At 16.5% G+C, this 23402-nt stretch overlaps 4 protein-coding genes across 4 annotated transcripts, besides 58 other annotated features; 2 read left to right on the top strand and 2 right to left on the bottom strand. All coding sequences in view use genetic code 6, as the record gives it.

The window, feature by feature from the left end:
• Nucleotides 1–323: 323 nt before the first annotated feature.
• Nucleotides 324–390: a microsatellite.
• Nucleotides 326–389: a microsatellite.
• Nucleotides 330–385: a microsatellite.
• Nucleotides 363–415: a microsatellite.
• Nucleotides 416–507: 92 nt separating this feature from the next.
• Nucleotides 508–1856, bottom strand: IMG5_023400 (hypothetical protein; the record flags this gene model as incomplete). The annotated part of the gene is made up of 1 exon (XM_004039372.1): nt 508–1856. The coding sequence occupies one exon, from the start codon at nt 1854–1856 to the stop codon at nt 669–671; it is 1188 nt and encodes a 395-aa protein (XP_004039420.1). The 3' UTR covers nt 508–668.
• Nucleotides 518–583: a microsatellite.
• Nucleotides 525–600: a microsatellite.
• Nucleotides 538–606: a microsatellite.
• Nucleotides 543–602: a microsatellite.
• Nucleotides 584–657: a microsatellite.
• A 2-nt stretch (nt 1857–1858) lies between the features above and the next one.
• Nucleotides 1859–1910: a microsatellite.
• Nucleotides 1911–1968: 58 nt separating this feature from the next.
• Nucleotides 1969–2140: a microsatellite.
• Nucleotides 1970–2022: a microsatellite.
• Nucleotides 2011–2127: a microsatellite.
• Nucleotides 2109–2142: a microsatellite.
• A 3-nt stretch (nt 2143–2145) lies between these two features.
• Nucleotides 2146–3172, top strand: IMG5_023390 (Ras-related protein Rab11c, putative; the record flags this gene model as incomplete). The annotated part of the gene is made up of 2 exons (XM_004039371.1): nt 2146–2203; nt 2319–3172. The coding sequence occupies 2 exons, from the start codon at nt 2146–2148 to the stop codon at nt 3170–3172; spliced, it is 912 nt and encodes a 303-aa protein (XP_004039419.1).
• Nucleotides 2246–2317: a microsatellite.
• Nucleotides 2260–2310: a microsatellite.
• Nucleotides 2787–2819: a microsatellite.
• Nucleotides 2788–2818: a microsatellite.
• A 138-nt stretch (nt 3173–3310) lies between the features above and the next one.
• Nucleotides 3311–3355: a microsatellite.
• Nucleotides 3356–6485: 3130 nt separating this feature from the next.
• Nucleotides 6486–6560: a microsatellite.
• Nucleotides 6486–6637: a microsatellite.
• Nucleotides 6486–6639: a microsatellite.
• Nucleotides 6515–6637: a microsatellite.
• Nucleotides 6523–6595: a microsatellite.
• Nucleotides 6529–6589: a microsatellite.
• A 2004-nt stretch (nt 6640–8643) lies between the features above and the next one.
• Nucleotides 8644–8709: a microsatellite.
• A 342-nt stretch (nt 8710–9051) lies between these two features.
• Nucleotides 9052–9105: a microsatellite.
• An 842-nt stretch (nt 9106–9947) lies between these two features.
• Nucleotides 9948–9992: a microsatellite.
• Nucleotides 9950–9991: a microsatellite.
• A 234-nt stretch (nt 9993–10226) lies between the features above and the next one.
• Nucleotides 10227–10260: a microsatellite.
• Nucleotides 10261–10286: 26 nt separating this feature from the next.
• Nucleotides 10287–10322: a microsatellite.
• Nucleotides 10297–10345: a microsatellite.
• A 22-nt stretch (nt 10346–10367) lies between these two features.
• Nucleotides 10368–10419: a microsatellite.
• Nucleotides 10372–10419: a microsatellite.
• Nucleotides 10374–10418: a microsatellite.
• A 30-nt stretch (nt 10420–10449) lies between the features above and the next one.
• On the bottom strand, nt 10450–14926 carry IMG5_023380 (hypothetical protein; the record flags this gene model as incomplete). The annotated part of the gene is made up of 10 exons (XM_004039370.1): nt 10450–10757; nt 10805–11205; nt 11407–11895; nt 12103–12458; nt 13207–13541; nt 13601–13940; nt 14000–14148; nt 14305–14445; nt 14489–14695; nt 14743–14926. The coding sequence occupies 10 exons, from the start codon at nt 14924–14926 to the stop codon at nt 10450–10452; spliced, it is 2910 nt and encodes a 969-aa protein (XP_004039418.1).
• Nucleotides 12925–12972: a microsatellite.
• Nucleotides 13019–13094: a microsatellite.
• Nucleotides 13028–13084: a microsatellite.
• Nucleotides 13030–13079: a microsatellite.
• Nucleotides 13041–13082: a microsatellite.
• Nucleotides 14168–14280: a microsatellite.
• Nucleotides 14179–14278: a microsatellite.
• Nucleotides 14927–14935: 9 nt separating the features above from the next.
• Nucleotides 14936–14995: a microsatellite.
• A 29-nt stretch (nt 14996–15024) lies between these two features.
• Nucleotides 15025–15081: a microsatellite.
• Nucleotides 15082–15214: 133 nt separating this feature from the next.
• Nucleotides 15215–18647, top strand: IMG5_023370 (hypothetical protein; the record flags this gene model as incomplete). The annotated part of the gene is made up of 8 exons (XM_004039369.1): nt 15215–15300; nt 15510–15574; nt 15815–15897; nt 16815–17000; nt 17091–17183; nt 17238–17295; nt 18290–18324; nt 18636–18647. 8 exons carry the CDS (start codon nt 15215–15217, stop codon nt 18645–18647), a joined length of 618 nt encoding a protein of 205 aa, XP_004039417.1.
• Nucleotides 16732–16775: a microsatellite.
• Nucleotides 16736–16793: a microsatellite.
• Nucleotides 17012–17075: a microsatellite.
• Nucleotides 17477–17503: a microsatellite.
• Nucleotides 18028–18098: a microsatellite.
• A 291-nt stretch (nt 18648–18938) lies between the features above and the next one.
• Nucleotides 18939–18978: a microsatellite.
• A 677-nt stretch (nt 18979–19655) lies between these two features.
• Nucleotides 19656–19701: a microsatellite.
• A 16-nt stretch (nt 19702–19717) lies between these two features.
• Nucleotides 19718–19760: a microsatellite.
• Nucleotides 19718–19762: a microsatellite.
• Nucleotides 19721–19759: a microsatellite.
• Nucleotides 19721–19762: a microsatellite.
• Nucleotides 19722–19759: a microsatellite.
• A 3260-nt stretch (nt 19763–23022) lies between the features above and the next one.
• Nucleotides 23023–23050: a microsatellite.
• A 228-nt stretch (nt 23051–23278) lies between these two features.
• Nucleotides 23279–23309: a microsatellite.
• Nucleotides 23310–23402: the final 93 nt, after the last annotated feature.

Raw genomic sequence — 23402 nt, 5'->3', positions numbered from 1 at the left:
AAAATAAGATATTTTTATTATATATAATACAAAAATTTATAATTTTATTTAATAATTGAATAAATAAAAAAAAAAAAAAATGTTATATTTATTTTTACTTATTAAGTTAATATCATACGAAATAATATAGATTTGCTATGTTTTTATTTATTTTCCATATTTATTTAAAATTCCTATTATCATAGATATTTTTTATTAATATTTGAATTAAAAATATTTTTAAACATAAAAATATATTAAATATCTTAATATTTTTATTATTTATAATTACTAAAATATTATTTATTATTATATAATTTGTCTATAATAAATAAATTTAATAATATAAAAAATAAATATATTAAAAAAAAATATTTAAATAAATATGTATTATAAATAAAAATATATTATTAAAAGTACAAATATATTTATTATATACATTTTTTCACAAATTTATTATTTTTTAATATTATATTTGAAAAATAATAATTTATGCACTTTAAGAAATAATATATTATAGATTAAAAATTATATATAGAAAATTTTAAAAAATAATTCATAAAAAATATAAAAAATAAATACATAAATAATTATAATAAAATAAATATATATAAATATATATAAATATTTATTTATATATTTATTTATATATTTATATATATATATATATATATATATTATTAAATACATCATTTATAATAATAAACTCCTTCTTCCTTTTCTTTAACACAAATTAATTTACTATTTGATAATATAGCCTACCATATAGTTTTTTTATCTTAAATATATGCACTTCCTACAATTTATTTAAAATAAACATTTGCTTCTCTCGCATGATAATGAGGTAATTCATGAAAAACATGATGTAAAACATGTGTATTTCCAATATTATGATGCAATGCATTAATGTATTCTGGATAATTTCTATCAATAGTACACATAGCACCCTTTAGCCAACTCCAAGTTCTATTATCGAAATGAGGAACATCTTCATCATTATGTTATAGGAAAGTAATAATTGAAATCCACCCATTTACAACAACATAAGGAATCAAATAAATGAACAAAACTTACATAAAACATGTAGCTTTAGCCCATAAATATAACAAATAGATTACAAAGACTATTCCTAAATTCGATAAGTGTACTTTAAACAGCATTTTTCCATTAAAAAGATCATTAGGTACAATAAAATGAGAACTAAAATTTCTAGAAGAACCTGTTGAGGCTCCGAACATTAAATATAATGGCAATCCAATTAAAGTTAAATTAAGTAAATAAATAATAGATAAAGATTCAGTACCAAGTTTTTCCTTGATTTTCTACCATACATAAAGTCTAGGATTTCCTTCTTTTTTAGGAACATGAGTCTCATCCTCGATTATATTGTTACATTTCGAATGGTGGATATTATGGGAGTATTACCATGAAAAATAAGGCACGAAAACTATAGTGTGTAATATATATCCTAATAAATCATTAGCCCATTTCTTTTCAGAAAATGCACCATGACTGCATTCATGTCCTAAAATCCATATTCCTACTGCTATTGTACCATTTATTATACCATATAATAGCCATAAAGGGGTATAAGAGAGTTATAAAGGTATTACTTTGTGTGCTATGTAAGCTGTTAATAGGGTTAGGCTCACAGAATTGAAGACTGAGATAAAAAAACGGAGCTCAGATCTCTTAAATAAATGGGCTGGTATAGCATCTTTTATATCAGATAGAGTTATTTCACGTTCTCCGTTGAAAATCGAGTTTTTTATTTCCGGCATATTTTTTTTTTTTTTTTTAAAATGTTTTTCTTTTGATGCGTTTTAGATTTTTTAGGTTTTTTTTATTTTTATATATTATTCTAGAAAAATTTGCATTTTTATAATTTTATTTTTTTAAATTAATTTTAATTTATTATTATAATTTTTTTTAAAAAAAAAATTATAATTTTAATTATTATAAATAAATTATATTTTTTTTTTTTTTGTAAATAAATAAAAATATTTAAATAATAATTTAATATATTTAATTTATAATTAAATAAATAAAAAATTAATATAAATAAATAAATTATTTACTAATTAATATAAATTTTAAATAAATAAAAAAAAATATATATATATAAAACAAAAATATTAATAAAATAAAATATTATAAATAAAAAAAATGGAAATTGAATAATGCAAATATAATTATGATTTTTTATTTAAAATAGTATTAGTAGGTAAATAATAAAATTTAAAATAGCAAATATAGTCATATAAATAAAAATATTAAAATAAAAAAAAAACTGAAAAAAAAAAACTGAAAAAAAAAACTGAAAAAATAAAAAATAAAAGGAGACATAGCAGTAGGAAAAAGTAATATATTATCAAGATTTACTCGAGAAGATTTCCAAATAGACAATACGTCAACAATCGGAGTCGAGTTCGCTAACCGAGTTATAACGGCCGAAGATAAAATAATATAATTATAAATATGGGACACAGCCGGTTAGGAAACATTTAAAGCTGTAACTTAATAATATTTTAGAGGAGCAATAGGTGCTATGTTGATATATGATATATCAAAAAAATCAACGTTTTAAAGTTGCGAATAATGGTTATAAATGATTAAAGATTATGGTGAAAAACATACTCAAATTCTTTTGGTTGGAAATAAATGCGATTTAATTAATTTAAGGGCTGTAAGTTTAAATGAAGCTTGTGATTTTGCTTAAGCTTGTGGAATATAATATATAGAAGTAAGCGCTTTAGAAGACGTTAATATTGATACAGCATTTACTTAATTAGTTTCTGGTTTTTTTAAAAATAAAATAAATAAAATAAAATAAAATAAAAATAGATATTTTTATATATTAATTTTATACATTTTTTATTTTTAGAAATATATGATTTGTGTATTTCTAATGATTATAATACTTCTACTAATAAAAATAAAAAATTATAAGATGGAGTTTATTTACCAAGAAAAAATTTTTGTTGTGGGAAAGATGGATTTAGTTGAATTTTGTATTTTTTATTATTTTTTTAAATATAAAAAAATATTAATAAATTATTTTATTTAAAATTTTTATTTCTTTATATATAATTTGTTAATTTGTATAGAACTATTTTTTTTTAGTTTTAACTAAAAAGTAAATTTTTATATATATTTTTTTTTCTTCGAAAAAAAAAAAAAAAAAAAATATTGATAAAAAAACAATATAATAATTATCTTTTTTATAAAAGATTATAAACATATATATGTAAAGTAAATGTTTTATTTATATAAAATAAAATTAAATAGAAAATAATAAATTAGTTATAGAAAAAGAAACGAAAAAATCAATAATTAATTTAATAAATTAATTAATAAAAATTTATTTAAAAAATTATATATTATATTTTTAAGTTAAACTAACTAATATTTTATTAAATTTATTTTTTTATGCTTTTATATTTATTTATAAATTTTATTATTTAAACGATTAATTTAATTATGTATTTTTTTGTAATTGAATAATTAATTTCAAATATAAATAAATAAAAAAAAATATTATAATTTTAAAATAAATATATATATATATATGTAAAGTAAATTAAAAGATTAAAGATGCTTATCAGTAAGCACAACTAATCGCTTTGCTTAAACATAAAGTACAATAAGATCTATATAATAAATAGAAAAAATAACCAAATAAATGAACAAGTCTTAAACAAATAACTTTAAGTATTTAATATAATAAAAAACACAATAAAGATAAAACTTAAAAAACGTATCTTAAGAAAAAGAATTTTTATAATTAAAAATAAATACTTAATATTCGTAATAAGTATATTTTTTTTTTTTAAATAATGAAATAAACATTAACTATTTATTATATAAATAAACATAAAAATAAATAGATCAAATTAAAAAAACTTTATTACTAATGAATTAAAATAGAGGTGTGAACGTTTTTTTCAATTTTAAAAATATAACAATTCAAGTGAATTTTCATAAAGAAATTTTACAAAAACCTTTTTACATAATAATTCGTAAGAAACTGTTTTTTCTTAATAAAATACGCCAAAAACAGAAAGAAAAAAAAATGCTAATAAAAACTAAGGACTATTAACTTAAATAAAAAAAAATAAAATCAATTAAGATAAAAATTTTTTCAAACAAAATATTTTATAAGAAATTCAACAATATAAAAAAATTTTAGACTTTCCGAATTCAGCAAGGAATATTATAAAAACTACTCGTACAAGAGAAAATACATTATAATAAAAAATTGAAAAAAACATATTTTTTTCACAAAGAATTACAACTACCAGTCAAGAAGAAACTAACTAAAAATCTAAAGAAAAAAATCCTTCTTTTTAAAAAAATTTTGAAACTATAAAAAATTAAATTTAATAATAAATCCGTATATAGGATGGAAATTCAAGTAAATAAAAAACTTTTTTTTTTAAAAAAAAAAATATAAAAAAGCAAGAACAGAAATAAAATAATTGTAAAAAAAATTCGAAGAATTTTTTAAAATAAATGATTTATTATTTGATTAAAAATAATATGAAGAAATTGTCAAAATCGGAATTTTAGAAATTGAAAAAATACTTAAAAATGACTGCCTTGAAAAATATGAGTTTTTTGTTTTTTTGGAAAATCAAAGAAAATCTTTTTCCTAAAAAAAGGAAAAATAACTTCAAATATAACTTTCTAATATGAAATAAAAATTAGAAAAAGAAAAAAATGATTTAATATATATATAAAAAGATTAATTATTTCAAAAAAATTAAAAAATAGTTAGTCTATATTACTAAATAAATGAATTTGAATAAACAATAAAAGAAAAACTAGAATAAATAAACGAAAAAGACTTAAAAATTAAAGAAAATCTTTAAGAGTTAACTAAAACAAAACTTATTTGTTAATATTTAAAAAAAAAACATTTTCTTTAAAAATAAAAAGTAGACAATATAATCGAAAATTATGGCGAAAAAATAAAATTATAAAAATTGAAAATATAATAATAAAGAAAGCTTTCTTAAGAAAAAGCCATTAGTATAAACTTATCTGAAACACAAATAAAAAAATAACAGAATATTTCTTAAAACTTAAAAATATAAGTAGATGAATAAGAAGAAGATGAAAATTAAGATGAAATTGAGAATAATAATTTTATTTTTTAAAATGATGAAAATGATAATTAAGAAATAATAAATATTCAATAATTAAATTTCATAAATAATGAAATTAATATAAAAATAGAAAATAAAACTACTTAAATTGATTATTAAGAATTTTTAAATTCTTTTTTTTTCGAAAAAAATACTCAAACAGATAATGTGCTTTTATTAGATTTAAAATACGATTAAATCTTTACTTCTTAAGAAGTTTTTGATGATTATTTTTAACTTTTTGAATGTAAATAATAATTAATTATTGAATAAAACACAAATTAAAAATAAAATGAAAATAAATCTAAAATCAATACTTCATTTGTATGTTAATTCAAAAATATTATTGAAAATCTATTTGAGCCATTCTTTTTGAATTTTTCGGTTTAAAATGAATAAAATATAAATTAATATCAAAATGATAATTAAATAGAAAAAAATTTAATGGAAATTCAAAAAAGCGAACAAGAAAAAAACAATTAAATAATTAAAAATTGCTTAAAATAAATATTAACTTAGAATAATATAATAAAGATAATATAAGAAATTAAATAATTTAATTTTTTTTAAGAATAGTCAAACGAAAATCAACCAGAATTAAATTAAATGTATTAATTAACGATAATTTAAAACGGAAAATTAAACGTAAAAATAAAAGAGCTAGAATATCAAATAGAGGTTTTAAAAAGTAAATTAAACGAAAAAGAAAATTTAATAATATAAATAAATGAAGAAATAATAAAAGAAAAATTAAAAAATCAAGAAATAAATACTAAACAAGAAAATCCTATCGAAAAAAAAAAATCCGAGGAAGAAATTCCAAATGAACATAAAAAAAAAAACATTTAAAATTAACATGATCATAATTTATAAAAAGTTAGAAAAGCATAAATTATACCAAAAGGATTTGAATTAGGGAAAAAAATAAATATAGCTTATGAATTTTAAAAGAATACAAATGTAGGAAAAAAAATAATAGAATAAACTAAAAATTTAAAAATAACTAAATTTAATAACTATATGAGTCTAAAAACTGTTCTTAAATAGATAAATACTATATATAATGAAAGATTAAACTAGACCAAAGAAAACGCAAGCATAAAAGACATAGAATTTTGTAATTATTCATATAATTATTATAGTTAAATGTATGCAATTAAAAAAATTGCGGATTAAAAATTTTTAATTTTAATTCTTTCAGTAAAAAAATATTTACATATTTTCAGAGTTAATATGTTCTCTAAATTTCTAAATTTATAAGAAATTAGTTAAAATTATTCTACAGAAGAATTTAATAAATATATAGATGTTCTTGATTTTATAAATAATGTTTCATAAGCAGGTAAATAAGATTCATAAATATAAATATATATATATAAATATATATATATATAAATATATATATATATATATTTATATGTATATATTATATATTTACATTTTTTATATAAATATTTATATTTATATTTTTTATATTAATTTCTATATATAAAATTTTTATTTATATATTTTAGTTTATTTTAATTTTATATAATAGGAAAACATTATTTAAATTCAGAAAATGATTAGGAATATATAGTACCATATATAAAAGCTGTTCATTATATAAGTTAATTTGGCGATTCTAGAATGAAACCTGATGAAAATTAAGAATTGCGAATAGATTTGGAATAATTAAAATTTTATGACAATAATAAAGTATAAATAATAGATTTCGATTAATATATGTTTAGATTACTCCAGACATATAAAATATTAATAAACAGAGCAAAATAATATGTAATAAATGCTTTTAATGCTTGTGATTTAGATGGAAATAAAAAATGTAACTTTTCAGAATGGAGTCTTTTAAATAGACATATAGAACCTGACAAATTCGATGATTATCAATTATATTAAATATTTTAGGAAAATGCAGATATAATAGATGATGAAGGAGAAAAGAATTTCTCTTTTGATAAATTTGCAGTAATAAGTTTAGAATATGAATTATTTACAGATGAATCATAAGATAGATTTTTAAATATAACAAATTAATATTAAATAAAATAAAAATATGATTAAATAATTTAATAATTAGAAGTTAATATTTAAGAAATAAAATAGAGATTTTCCAATATAAAGTCTATAGATGATAAATAAAAAGAAGATTGGCTTAATATCACAGATATTTTACTTGAAAAAATGACATAAAATAATTCCACTATATCTAGTATAAAACCTTTAATTATTGCTTTTTAAATTCTGGATAGAGAGTCATATATATTATTATAAGAAGAAAACGAATGAAAAAAAATTAAATATATAATATTTTAATAAGAATAATAATTATATAAAATATAAATAAAATTTTATATACATATTTATTTTTTGTTCAAAATAAAATTACTGATATAATATTAGAATTATTAGAAGCTGCTAGTATAAATTTATTATTTTTAAAAACAATAAACTATCCTTTTTTAATAAATTCTTCATTATATAAATTTTCATTTTTTATGATTTTAATTTCTTTCTCCATATCCCAAACTCTTAGACTTTTATCAGTACTTCCAGTATACAAAATTCCCAAAATATCATCATACCAAAATTAAAACACAATATTACAATGTCCAAATAACTATTAAATACATTATCCTTATTATAAATTCCATAATTTAATAATTCCGTCGTTTCCAGCAGTTATTATATCCACATTATTTTTTCTTATTTTTTCAATACATGAAATTCCACTTTTATGAGCTTGATTATTATAAAAATTAAGTCTAAAATTTTGTTAATTTTCTTTCTTTTGCCAAATTTTAAAGCCTGTACCTTAAGCTCCTGCTATATAAACAGATTTCGTTTAAAAATTTTAAAATAAACACATATTAGTAATTGCAATTTATTCCTCTTTTATTTCAAATGTATAATTCAATGTATCTACATTTAATATTTTTATAGTTTTATCTAATGAACCTCATTTTTAAAATATTTGTTTTAAAATAAATATAATTTTTTTACATGTATATATTTCATTGTCATAATATATAATTTAACAAATTAAATCTGTATGATCTTCAAATTTAAAAAGTAATTCATGCCCTTATAAAATAGGATTCCATATTATTATTGCGCCATCTTATGAACCTGAGACAAGAAATATATTATTGTCCTTTTCTATTTTGAGTAAACAAGATATATAAGCTTTATGTCCTTTTAAAGTTTTTATTAAATCAAAGCTATTTGATTGTAATTTCCATATTTTTATTGTGCAATCTAAAGATCCTGAGGCTATAATTTTTTTTAAGTTATCTTCTTGAAAAACTATTAATGCTAATATTCCTTTAGTGTGAAGATAGTCGGTGTCTTCGATAGGGTTTTACGGAAATATAGATGCTGATTGAGAAGAATTTTTTAATTTCTAATCTATATTTCTTGAACTAATGTAGTGAATATTATTTTAACTAAAATTATTATTAATGTTATTTTAACTGATGTTATTATTTTAATTTTTATTTGTATTTTAGATAAATGAATTATTATAATTATTATTATTATTAAAATTATTATTATTATTATTTTTATTATTATTATTATTATTTATTTTTAAATTTTTTAAATTTTTAATTAATATATTATTTTAATTTTCATATTTATTTATGTCATACTAATTTTAATCATCTATATAACTATCAATTTGTAAAATTTCTATATTATTAGCATTAATCTCATTTTTATTTTTTTAAACTATCAAATCCATATTTTATTCAATTTAATTTTTATTTTGATTTATTATATTATTTTTATTAATTTAAGGTTAACCTTTAGAATAAAAAGCTTAATTATTTTTTAAACTAAGAGTTTAATTTTATAAATTTTATTAATATTATTTATTTTAATTATTCATAAAATTATTTTCAATATTATTAAAAATTTATCTATAATTATTATTATTATTATTATTATTATTATTATTACTATTATTATTATTATTATTGATATTTTTGCTATTTATAATATTATTTACATCTTAATTTTTTATAGAAAAATAATTAGCTATACTATTTTCAAACGAAGATGGGGATTTAATTTTTTTTATACTAGAATATTGTTCTTTATTATTAATAAATGAGAGATTGTTATTTTATTATTAAAAAAGTAAATTTTTAAGTTCTTTAAACTTATTTTTGAATATATTTTATTAATTTATTATATAATTCTAAACTTAATTATTTTAAACAATTTCTAATTCTAATAATATTTTTTAAATATTATTATAAAATTAAAAAGCTTCATTATCATATTCTTATTTTACATATATTTATTAGCTAAAAATAATTTTCTCAAAATAATCTGTTATTTCCTTCTCATTTTCAATTTTGCTCAAATCTAAACAATCTAAGTTTTACATTCTATATTTTTAATTAATAATTTCATAGTTTTAATATAAACTTTATTAAATATGCGAAAGATATGAATGTATCTCTGTTATTATTTATTTTTTTTCCTATTCAAAAGTTCTTTATATATCATCTATTATTTTTATATATTCTTTACGTTTTTATTCGATTTATATTTCATAATCTTTTATACTCTTAAACATATTTTATAAACTTTAATCTATATAAGAATTCTATTATATATTTTTTATATAAAACTCTAAAATGTTATTGACTTCATGAATATTTTGTTTATGATTTATAAAATGATCAGAATAATCGAAAAAGCATTAAATGCAAAAAAACCTATAATTATTACAAGTTGTATCTGTACATAAGGCTTCTACTTTCTTTAATGGATGTTTAAAACATCTAAAAAAAGTATTCATTTTTATTATCGTTTATTATTATTTTTATATATATATTTTTTTATATATTATTTTTAAATTTTGAAAATATTTTGATAATTTTTTTTTTTTTTTTTGAAAAATTATATATTAAATTTATTAATTTAAAAATTCGGTATTTATTTGTTTTATTTGAAAAAAAGATATTATTATTTAATATTTTTTATTTATGTATCTAATAATAAATTTTTGATATGTATTTTTAGAGACTATATAAATCATTATTAAATATATAAATTAATAAAAATATTGTATTTTTTCTATTAATATGATTAATTAATAATAATTTTTAATTAAATTATAATTAATATTAACTATATTAATAAAATATTATTTAGAAAAAAAAAATTTATAAATAAAAAATTTATTTATTAAAATTATTTATAAAAAAAAAAAATTAAATTAATAAATTTTTATTAATAATAAAAAAATTATAATAATTAAAAATTAAATAATAATAAAAAAGAAAAAAATAAAAAAAAGAAGTGAATAATATCAATTAAACATTTAATTAATAATATTCTTAAATTTCTCGGTTTTCATAACTAATTCCCAAAATTATATATATTTCTAATTATTTTCATCTTCAGCAATATTTTTAAGTGTCACAACAGTCTTTAACCCAATTCTAATCATATCAGCAGCTCTATCACCATCACTTTTACTAGCATAAGGTTTAAGTACATTAAGAAAAACTTCTGAAATATTATCTAAGAAAGGAGTAACTTTAAGAGGTACTTTTAAAGCCAATTTTTTAATAATTTAAAATCTCAAAATTTTAATATCTTCTGAAGATTCACATGCTATAATATATATATTATTATATAAATATATATAAAATATAACATACCAAATTAATCTAAAGCCTCTTAAATAATTTCCCTTTCGAAATTTTCAACTCCTCTATAATGTAAATGATCAATAGCAGTATCTACTAGTGAAAATGCTGCATTTCTAACCGGTTCAGCTTCATCATTTTTCTATTTAAACGGTCCAAAATCAATTTCTTTAACCTAAAACAGCTTCAAGCTTTTCTATAAAGGCAAGAAGAACTCTTATTTACTAACATGAGGTAATATCGCTTGTGGAATATTATATGCAATTACATTTAGAGACTTTAAAATAGCTGCCCTAGTCCTAAAATTGGAATCTTAGATATTCTCTAACAATTCAAAAGTTAATTCTTTAATTTCATTTTCGACTTTAACATTTTTAACACAAAAATATTTAAAAGAACTGGCTGTTGTATATCTAATATTATTATTTTCTTTATTTTTCAAATTCTAAATAATTAATTATTTCATACTCCTAATATCCAAAAGACATACCTTCCCGATAATATACGAAATAATATTACATAAAGACTCATCATCTTTCTAAGCTGCTTTAAATAAATTCGGAATAATCTATATAATAGAAGGAGATAAAACACTAGAATGTTCAATAATTTACTTCAAGGCATTCAACATTAAATACTGCCCTTCTTACCCTATATTAATAGTCTATATTACTTAAGGTAAAACCTACTCTAAATTCCCAAATGCAATACCTCCTAAAGCTAATGAGGCAGCAATTCGAATATCTTCGTTATTATTTTTGTTATTATTGACAATTTCCTCTACTTTACTAAGAATATTATTTACATTACATAGATTTATATGTCTACCTAATTCGCCTAAAGTATATAAAGAAACCTATCTCTTGAGACTATTTTCATTTATATTACAGGCTGATGTGCATAAAAAGTCCAAAAAGTCATTTTCAGTTGATTATAAAATAATAGCACAAATAGCCTTAGAAATGGAATTTAAAGAATCTTTATTTGAGTTTTCATATAATTTATCTATACATTATTTTCTATTAAGCACATTTTTAGCTGATAATTCTCCAAAAACATCATATAGGGAATTAAAGGAAGATGTAGAGGAAACTATTTAAGAACTACATAATTATATTATAGTATTTTATAATTAAATATAAGAATTTGAATTTTTAGGCGAGTTTTAAATTACTTTTCGGATTAACTAAAGTGCAATTTGAGCTATATATGTGTCTTTATCATTTAAGAAATCACATGATTTTTGTATAATATTGTCTTTAGTTTATTCATTGAGTACATTTTTAGATTCACTTAGAATTTAAATTAACTTCTCCAAAGCTTCCAAAGACGAGACTCTTAAAGATCTATCTTATTTTTATAAAAAGTCTGAAATATCCAAAGAAATTTTATTTAAAGTAGCCAAAATAGTACTACTACTTTAAATTTATGAGGTGATTGAAACAGGGACTTTTTTAATCAATTTTAAAACGGGAATCTTTTTAGTTTCGCTCTTTATTTTTTCACTGACTGCACTAAAAACTTCCTCTAATTATTAAACATTCAAATTTAAATGAACATTAAGTAAAAGGGAAGAACTGCAACTTAAAACAGACTATTTTATTTCTTGATCAATATCAGAACTTTTCAATCTACTTAATATTTAGGGGAAAATTGTCTGAATTTCCTATATATAATCTTAACTTTTAAATTATTTGTTTATAATTTCAAATAAAGAGTTCAAACATCTAAATGTTTCACTTATTATTTTAAAATATTCCTAGGTTAAACCTAATTAACATAATTTGAAAATTTAAAAAACATTCTTTTAAACATGCTAAATGCAGTTAGAATTTTCATTTTAGTTTTTTAATAATTTTCTTAAACTAATAAATGATAAAACTTTTAATTCGTTTGCACTTAGTTTATTTTAAATTGTATTTTAAATTAAATTTAAGGCTTTTTGCCAAATTTTAGGTTCGCTTATTATTTATCTGCTTAAATTTCCACATACACTTTCAATTAATTTAAAAGCGCTTACTTATACAGCTTATGAATTTTTTTTTTCCTAATATAAATAAATAAAAGTATTATTTAAAAATAATAAAAAAATATAAATTGAATTTAAAAAAAATAATTATGATATAAAATAAATATATATATACATAAATATATATTTATATATTATATATATATATATAAGTATATTATTTAATAATTCATATTAATTAATAAAATTATTTTTAATAATTATAATATTTTATATTTAATTTTAATTTTAATTTTTTTATTTTATATTTTTTTTTATTATATATATTTAATTATAAAATATTATATTTTTTATTATTTTTTTTTAAAAAAAATACTTTAGTTATAATTATTTCTATTTTAGTTAATATGTCATTAATAATTTCTGATATATTAAAATCTTTTACTGAAGATTTTACACGAACCAAAAACAGAGTTTACCCAAAATCTAAATCTTCATCTTCTATTTTATCTTAATTTCCGTCAGAAATAACTATTGACTTAATAACTGTTTATAAACATTAGAAATTAGCAAATCTAATATTTTCATATTTTTCCATTAACCTTTAAATGATATTTTTTTAAGTATTTTAAGAAATACATTTTTCGAATATATATTTTATTAATTCGCTATCACTTTTTACTAAAGTTTCTATTAATTATAAAGATGCTCTTCTTACTCTCCATGAACATTCATCTGAATCTTAATCTTCTGAATAATAATCATAATCTTCTTCATCTTCTAAAATATTTAATGAATATTACAATAAATATGTTATTTTATTTATAAAATTATATTACATTCGATTTCCATTTCTTATTAATCATCTATTTATGCAGTTCTGTTTGGATCATAATTTATTAATTCAGATGTTAAATCAATTATTTAATTGAAAAATTCTTTTGTCTCGTCATGTGAATTTTTAACTAAATTTTCTAGTATTCCTAAATATAATTCAAACATTTCCGAAATAATTATAATTTAATCATATTCTTCTATTCCAGTCATATATTCTTATATATTAGATACTATCAATTAAACTATCTATTTTAAACAGACTCCTAATTTTCTTGATACTGTTTTTGATAAAGCACTTATAGCATGAATAATAAAAATTTATTTTTCTTTTAAATAATAATACTAATAATTTTTATTTTAAAAAATAATAATATAAAAAAGAATATATTAATATTAAATACTAATTAATTTAAAGGAGGTTTTTTTAAATTTTCTAAAAGTGTGTTTACAGTTTTTATTACTTCATCTTTAGGCAAAAGAAGCCCTAAACTACCTAAGCAACTACAAGATTTTTTTTTTAAAGAAACTCTATCAATATTAAGAATATTATCTGTTTTAAATTAAAATTTTATATTATTAAATATATATATTTGTATATATATATATAATTAATTATATAATAAGTTATATATTTATATTTATATATATTTATATTTATATTTATATTTATATATATATATTTGTTTAAATATGTATATATTTTTACTCATAAGAATATTAGTCAAGCTTTTCATACTCATATTTTAAGTAGAAAGTACTTATGCCCATTTTTTGAAAAGAATATTTAAAATATCACAAAGTTCTTCTTCAACTTCATAATTTTTTTCTCCTTTATTTTATTCCATCTCTAAATAATATTTTTTTATTTAAAAAATTATATTATATAATACTGGTAACTGCATGTAAAAATACAGGCTAGACAGATTTAGCATAATTAGAAGGAACATCATTTATAAGAGTTTTTAAACAAGTAGCATATACATCTTTATATTCTCCTCTGTCTTCTATAACTTTTTAAATCATTGTCTTAGCCACATTCTCTATTTAACTTTCTTATAATTTTGAAATAATTTTTGAAAGACATCTAATAGAATTTCCTATGTATTTGTAATTTAACTCAAATTGAAAATAAAATATATATAACCTTAAACTTCAGAAGATTCATCATTTAATTAAGTTAATAATATAGATACAACTTTATCATAGTCTTTTGCTTAAAGTTAATATTTTGATAAAGCATTTGATAAATCATTTGCGGCCATAAATTTTTTATCAGGATCGCAATCTTTTGCATCTTATACTAATTCCTCGAATCTTTTTTAATCCATTTTTGCTTATTATTATATCATTATTAAAATTATTTTATTTTATTAATATCTTTTAAATAATTTTTATTTATCTATTCTTAGTCATTATCTTTTTTTAGTATAAATATATATATATATATATATATATATATATATATATATATATAAATATATATTAAATAAATAATTTTATAATTTATTTTATATTGTATTATATTCCTCAAATCTATTTATTTTATATAATAAATTAAAAATTTAATTTATATATTTATATAAAATTAAAAAAAAATATATTAATATTTTATTAAAATGAATATTGATAAATACATAGAAGAAGGAGATAATTAAATTCAAAATTAATTAAATTCAGTAGATTTTATCATTGATGGATCATAGTATAAATAATATTAATAAATTTTACAATTTTTTTATTTTAAATAAGATAAATTATTAGAAATGAAAAAAAAGAAAGTAAATAAAATACAAATAAATATAAAATATTTAATTTGAATTTAAAAACTAAACATATATTGATATTTTTTAACAATACTCTTTAATTATAATTAACTTCTATTTTATTTATATTATTTTATTAAAAAAAAAGATGTTTAGAATTATCTTAATTAGCAAATTTATAATAATAATCAACCTCCAAGATAATATATAGAAGTAAATAATAATATAATTAAAAAGTGTAATAATGAGCCAAATGTATACGTAGTGAATATATCAACATAATAAAATATGAAAGAATTAAAAGAAGATACTAAAGTATTATTTTATTTTTAAAAATAATAAACTTTAAACAATATAAATAAAAGAGAATAATAGAATTGTATTAAAACAGTTAATAATATTCAAATTAAAATTGTTAAGCAAAATGCATTTAATTAGAAATCAAATTAAAAGACAGAGAATCTCGACTAAAAGATATGGAAGCGAGAATAAAAGATACAGAAATGAGATTAAAAATGGCAAGTGAATAAATAAAAGTAAATTTTTATTTTCTATAAAAAATAAAAAACTCACCAAAAAGGATTTATAAAATTAACAAAAACAATAAAAAAATTCAGAAAAATTACAAATATCTGAAAAATAATAATTGCTAGAAAACAAACCATTACCCTAAAATTAAATAACATAAAACCAAAATTAAATCCTAATAAGTTGTTAAGATGATATTTTAGATTAAAAATGTTTCGATAGATACCCTCGTTACGATGTTGAATTATAAGAAACTCAAATTATGAACTGTTAATAATTAGTTCCATTTTTAACATAAGAAATAAAGCAATTTGAATAGGAAGTAGACTCTTATAATAGTTTAAATAAGCTTTTATTCGATCAATTAATAAATAAATTCACTAATACAATAAACTAGGAATATTAAAATGCTAAAATACATATATATGGATCTTTTGCAACTTAGCTTTGCCTGCCTTGGTCTGATATTGATTTAGTTATTTAAATCGAGTCTTTTAGTGAAAACCAAAATCAAATATTAATGAATATAGAAAATTTATTAAAAAAACAAAAGGATTTTATTTTTTCTACATAACATATTTCCAAAGCAATTATTTAAGTACTCAAAATTACATGTACTAAAGAATATAAAGGCAAAAGATTAGATATTACAATCTAAGAACCAATGCATAATGGATTAAAATGTGTGGATTTAGTTAATGAATATTTAGGCTTTTATAAACCTTTAAAAGGATTAGCTTTGGTACTGAAATAATTCCTTTATACTTCAGACTTAAATGATACTTATACAGGTGGATTAAGCTCATATTCTTTAATTTTAATGATTGTTTATTTTTTATAAGTATTTTTTTATTATTATTGTTTTTGTTTTTATTTTTATTTTTGTGTGTTTTTTTTTTTATTTATTTAAAAAAATAAAAAAAAGATGAAATTAAAATTTGAAGATATTCGATTAAATGAAAATAATGAATATAATTGGCCTTGTTTAGGTTAACTTCTAGTAGATTTTTTATTATTTTATGGAATGGATGATTATAAATATAAATATGTTAAACCTTATAGAATCGAATCATAGAATAATGTCAATTCTTATATAATAGATACTAGTTATGTAAAAAAATAATATATATATATATATATTTATTTATTTATATATATATATTTATATATATATACATATTTATATTTTAATAAAATATAGGATCTTTTAAATTAAGGAAAAATATAAATATTTGACCCATTATATCCATAAAATAATGTGTCTAGATCAACTTTTAAATATTAAAATATAAAAGTAATTTCTATTTATATTTGTATTTTTATTAAAAAAAATATATATATATACTAGACTGCTTTTGCGATTGGTTATAGTATTATTCATTAAGTATATTAATGTGATACAAATTGTAAAAATAAATAAAATATTCCTAATCAATTATAAACTTGTATGATACTTAAAAGATTTTTTAATTTACCTAATAAAGTAATAGTAAATTTACCATCTTTTTAGCCTATGTATTAAAGTTAATAATATTATATTTAAATGTGTTGAAAATGAAAATAAAAAAATAATAAAATTAAAATGCTTATATATATATATATATATATATATATTATTTTTATATTTAAAATATTTAGCAAAAATTAATTATAATATAAAAATTTTCTAAATTAAAAAAAAAAAATATTTAATTAAGTTTTTAAGCTAAATAAATATTATAGTAAAAAATTAAAAAATATGGAAAAAATAAATTAAGAATATTATTATTAAGAAAACTAAGATATAATAAAAAGGCATTTATATAACTAAAAAACTAAATTTTAAAAAGAAATAAGAAAGAGAAAAAATACGTAGATAATTAATATGAATAGAATGTAATAAACAAATATAAAAAAAAATGTATAAATAATAAGTTAGCAGTAATAAATAAATTAATTATAAATAATAATATAAAGAAAAGATATATCAAAAAGAAACTTTTATGATTTAAAAAAAACTTATAAGAAATATTAAAATCCTTAGAATAAAATATAAATATAATAAAAAGTGAAAATTAAAATTAATTTCCTTCTTAAATATAATATATATTATAATAAAAATATTCAAATTTTTATGAAGAAGATGAAGTAATATAAACATATATATATAAATATATATATATAAATATATAAATAAATATATATATATATATATTATATATATATATATTATTTTTTATTCATTTAATATTTTATTTTTTTATCAATTATTTCTTTTATTTATTTAATATAAACATAAATTCAATTATTTATTGATATTTCATTTATTCATTTTTATAATATTGAAAATTTACATAAAATAATTATTATATGATTGATATTAATATTTTTTTTCCATTTTTATTTATTTTTATTATAAAGTTTTTTCATATTTTTTTGAAAATCTGTATAAAAATGTATTTAATACATTTTATTATATTTATTTTTATTGTTTATATTTTTTATATTTATAAAAAAAAAAAATGTTCAAATTTATATAATATAATATTTATTCTTTCTTTATATTTTTTTTAAATAATATAAAAAAGATATTAAAAATATGTTTATAAATACTTATTTAAATAATCTCAAATAATTAGTATCAATAATTTAATGATTTACATTAAATAATAATATAACTATTTTTACCTAATACTCAATTAAATAATCATTTAATAGAATATCTATAAAATGATTTTGATTTATAAAAAACTTATTAAATAATTAGACTATCAACTGAACTAATATACTAAAATATTCAATATATATAAGAGTATTTAATAAATAAAGACTCTTTAATTTTAAATGGAATTTTCAAAAACTTAATAAATTATTAAGAATAGAATCCTCAAATACAAGAAAAAACATTAAATTTTATAGAAATAATAACCTATAATTAAGAAATAGATAATATTTTTTTGACAACAAGATTTTTATATGAGCTTTTTAAAAGAAAAAATTCAATATATAATAATTAGGAATTAATAATTAGAATATTCACAAATATTCTCGAAAATCTCAATAAGGAATCTTTTTAAGATAATATAGCATTTTTTATAGATTTATAGCATGATTTTATTATACAAATAAATGTTTTTGTGAAAAATAATATATAAAATTTCTCATTAATAAACACTTTTTTAAATTTATATTTAATTTTGGCTAAAGAAGGTGATTCTTAAACATATTTTTAGTTGATTTTTTGGGGTTTTTTTGATATTTTATTAATTATTTTAAATTCGAAAGCAGTATTTTTATAATTTTAAGGATAAATTGTTTATATTTTAGTTCTTTTTTTGACGAAAATAAATAAATTCATTTAGAATAAATTGACTTGTTTTTTAAATAATACGAATAGATAATTCCTTTATTAATTAATTTTATTCATTAAGATTAGAATTAAACACTTTTATTTTTTTGTAAACTTATTTTAAACTCGGATGATTAATAAATACTTAGTTTAATTCAAAAATATAATTTTTTATAGATTTTTAAATAGATATATGAAGAAATTGAATTTTAAACAAGATTTTATGTAGTTTTGAGCATTTATTATATTATAATAATACTAAATGTTAATTAAAAATAAGAAAAAATGTTCTCTTTATTTCAATAATAAGGAATAATTGATTTTATTTTATTTTTAACTATAAATGAAGAAAAATATACTGAATTAAGTTAAATTTTAGAAGATATTTGTTAAAAATTATTTTGAAGTTTTTTTTTTTTTATAAAAAATAAATTTTTTTAATTAATAAAAAAAAAAAGGAATAAATAAATAAAAAAAGTATAAAAGTACAATTTTTTTATAATAAAAAAAAAATAAAAACAAAAACAAAAACAAAACAAAAAACATATTTTTTCAATAAAATATATACAAAACAAAAATAAATGTAAATGAAATTAAATTAAAATAATTCCAACATTTCAATAGATTTAGAGAATTTTAATATTAGTGATTTTAATTAACTAAGATAATAAATAACTACCGGAACTTATTATTATCTATAACTATGGGATCTTTGTCAAAACGAACAAATAGACTTAGAAAAACTAGATTTTCTAACTTAATTAATCTAGTAAAATAATGAATACGTTCACTAAATTTGGATTTAAATAAACTAATAACATGCGGAAATACCCAATACTTTAAAAGTCTAATATATAAAATATCTAATAGAGATTTCCTAATATAAAGACGAAGGTTTCGAGCTTTTAAAAACGAACGAAAAAGATTTAAAATAATACTTTCCTGAATATAATATTTCACAACATTTAATAGGTAGTGAGAACATAGATGATAAAAAGACTAAAAAAATAAAAGCTGATATAATAAAGCTTTAAAATAAAAGAAATATACCTCGAAGTGCCTATATATTAAGAATAATAGGTATAGTTTTCCTTGTAATTCTAAACTGCGTAATTTTTGCGGAATGGCATTATACAACATATAATTTTAAAGACCATAAAAGTAATGTGGAATTAATTGCTTTAACAAATAAACTGTAAACTGAATTTTAGAGTCTTCTTTTTTACACTTAAGAATATGAACTTTTTTAGCAAAATAAATAATGGAAAACTGATATGAAAAAAAGTACATAAAATATCGAAGAAATTAATAATTTTTTAGACTAAAATTACTCTTCATTTACTAAAAATTTCGAGAAGGAAACTTTATAGTTAAAAATAAATGAAAAAGAGGAAAAAACATATACTTTTAAAAACTCAATGAATGAAATAATAATAGCTTCGAAAAAAATACTTGGAGATGAAAAAAAACAAGAAAATTTCCTTCTTTTTATGTAATTAAACCTCCTAAATGACTTATATTTAAATATAGAGTCCTTTTATTCATAATTTATACTTATTTTTGAAAAAGATGCATTAGATGTGGAAGATTTAAATATGATAATGTTAATTTTTACATTTTTTATTATTTTTTTAATCATTTTTATGAGTATTTAGTTAATTTAAAAAGTCAATAAACATAGACATAAAGCTTATAATTTATTTATTGAAATTCCTTAAAATATATAGAAAAAATTCTATACTTTTTCCAAATAACTTCTTATTATTTGTGGATAAACTGAAAATGATATTATTAATTATTTAAAAAATTCCAATTATGATGAATTTCAGAATTTCGATGAAGAAGATAATGAACTTGAAAATATATAAGAAAAAAAAAAGATTTTGCTTAAAAAAAATACTTTAAAAAAATATAACTCATAAATCTTTAAGTGATAAAAATAAAGTTAAAAACATCATCATTTTAACACTTTTAATAATACTTTTTACCATTTATTTATTTTCTAATTATATAGTATAAAAATTCCTTGCAGATGACATGAAATAATACGTAATAATTGAAAATTCAACGTCTGTTTCTGAATCTTTTTATATGCTAACCAATAATATAATATTACTTAATATCATAAATGATAAAATATAAGTCCTAAATAAAGACCAATTATTAATATTAGAATAAAACATCGAATAAATTAAACAAAAAGAAGAACATATATAAAATTTCTAACAAAATATTAATAATATAAACATGAAATAACTTTTCAATAATTACATGTTTTCTAATTTATGCCCTTAACTTTTCCCTAAAGAAGAAATAGAAAATATTAAAGAATGTGAAACATTTTCATAAGGAATTCTCTATAAAAGTGGTTTAAAAGACGGTATGGATTTATTTGTTTAGAAAACATAAGAAATATTACCATTATTAAAATAAAAAAAAATATAAGAAATTAATTAATCTATTCTAGATATTAATTAACTTAATAATCATTATATTAAAAAAGGATTTCTTTCTCTTAAAGATGGATTAAGGCTTATTATTGAGGAAGAAATGTAAAAGTTATTTAATTGGAAAAAATATAGCTGGTATTGTTGTTTTTTTATGATTATTATAGCCTATTTATGGATTTAATTTAAACTTATTAAAAACATGCCTTAAAGTATAATTAGAGCTAGAAAAGCTTTATAAATAATACCAATAGATTTATTTTGAATATATATTTATATAAAAAAGTGTATTTTTTTTTTTTTATAAATAAATAAATAATGTTATTTTTTTATTTTATTTTTTTAAAAAAAAATAACTCAGTCAGTATACTTTATATTATTAATTTATTCTTTTTTCTACTATTTTATTTAATGTTTATTTTAAGTCTTTTAATTATTCTTAATGATATTTGAATGTATTATTTAATTATTCATTGTATTATTTTTTATAGTTCTATTGGTTTTTTTAAGTTAAATTATTTATTTTTATTTAATTTTATTTGCGTTCATATTCGGCTTTTTCTAATATTTTCTTTATATTTTCTTATTAAATAATGTTCTTTTTATGTTATTTATTCATGTTAATTTCTGTATTTATTTTTTATGTATTTAAGCTATTTTATTATTATTAATCTTAAAAAACTATATTAATTTCTTATAAATTTTCATTGAATTAATAAATAATTAAAGATTCACTTGAAATTTTATTCTTTTTTAATTAATATATTATTATTTTTAATTTATTTTTTACATTTGAATTTATTAAACTTAATTTTTATATATTGTTTTCATTTAAAGCTTATATTAAATTTTTATATGTTTTTTATAAATTTTCATCATTTAGGTTCTTGTTTATTGCTTTATTAAATTATTTTTATAATTCTAATAATACTTATTCGATTTTCCTTATAAAATTTTCATTTTATTTTATTATTTTTACGTCATTATTATATATTTCAATATCTTATTTTAAATTTTCTCTTTAATAAATATTTTATTTTTAATTCGGATTATTTATTTTTTCATAATTTTACATTAATTTTTAATATATTTAATATAATTCATTTTTTTCTATATTAATATTAGCTTTCATTTATTTTAAAATATTATTGCTATTATTTAATTCTTAAATCCAAAACTTTCTTATATTTAAAATAAAAACAAAAAATTAAAATAATATTATATATATAAATATAAATATACTTTGCATCTTTATTTTAATTTAGCTTATTTTGATTATTACTTTTTTTAATTTACAATTCTTTTAAAACCTCATTTTTATCTCTTAAGCAATTTTATAAATATTAATAAATATCGTATTATTTATTTTATTTTATTTATTTTATTAACTAAAATTATAATATACATTATTATAAATCAATTTCATTTTAATATTTTTCCTGTTTATAAATCTATATTTAATTTTCTTTAAAATTAATATCATTTTCCATTTATTTTATTTTAACAATTTTATTATCATCTTTTTCTAATATTTTATTTCTTTCATAATTATAATTTATTTCTTCAATCTTTTTATTTTTTTCATTTTCTAAAACCTAGTTTAATTTTTATTATTATATATATACATATATATATATATATATATTTTAAAAATAAAAATACTTAAATTTTTTAATTTTTATCATCATTATTTTGTTTTTTTAATATTTTTAATGTATTTTAATATTTAAAGTAATTT

The sequence above is a fragment of the Ichthyophthirius multifiliis genome, assembly GCF_000220395.1.
Source record: "Ichthyophthirius multifiliis unplaced genomic scaffold scaff_1120509249686, whole genome shotgun sequence".
NCBI lineage: Eukaryota > Ciliophora > Oligohymenophorea > Hymenostomatida > Ichthyophthirius > Ichthyophthirius multifiliis.
The sequence above is the reverse complement of the archived record's forward strand: the minus strand, read 5'-3'. Positions and strand labels throughout refer to the sequence as shown.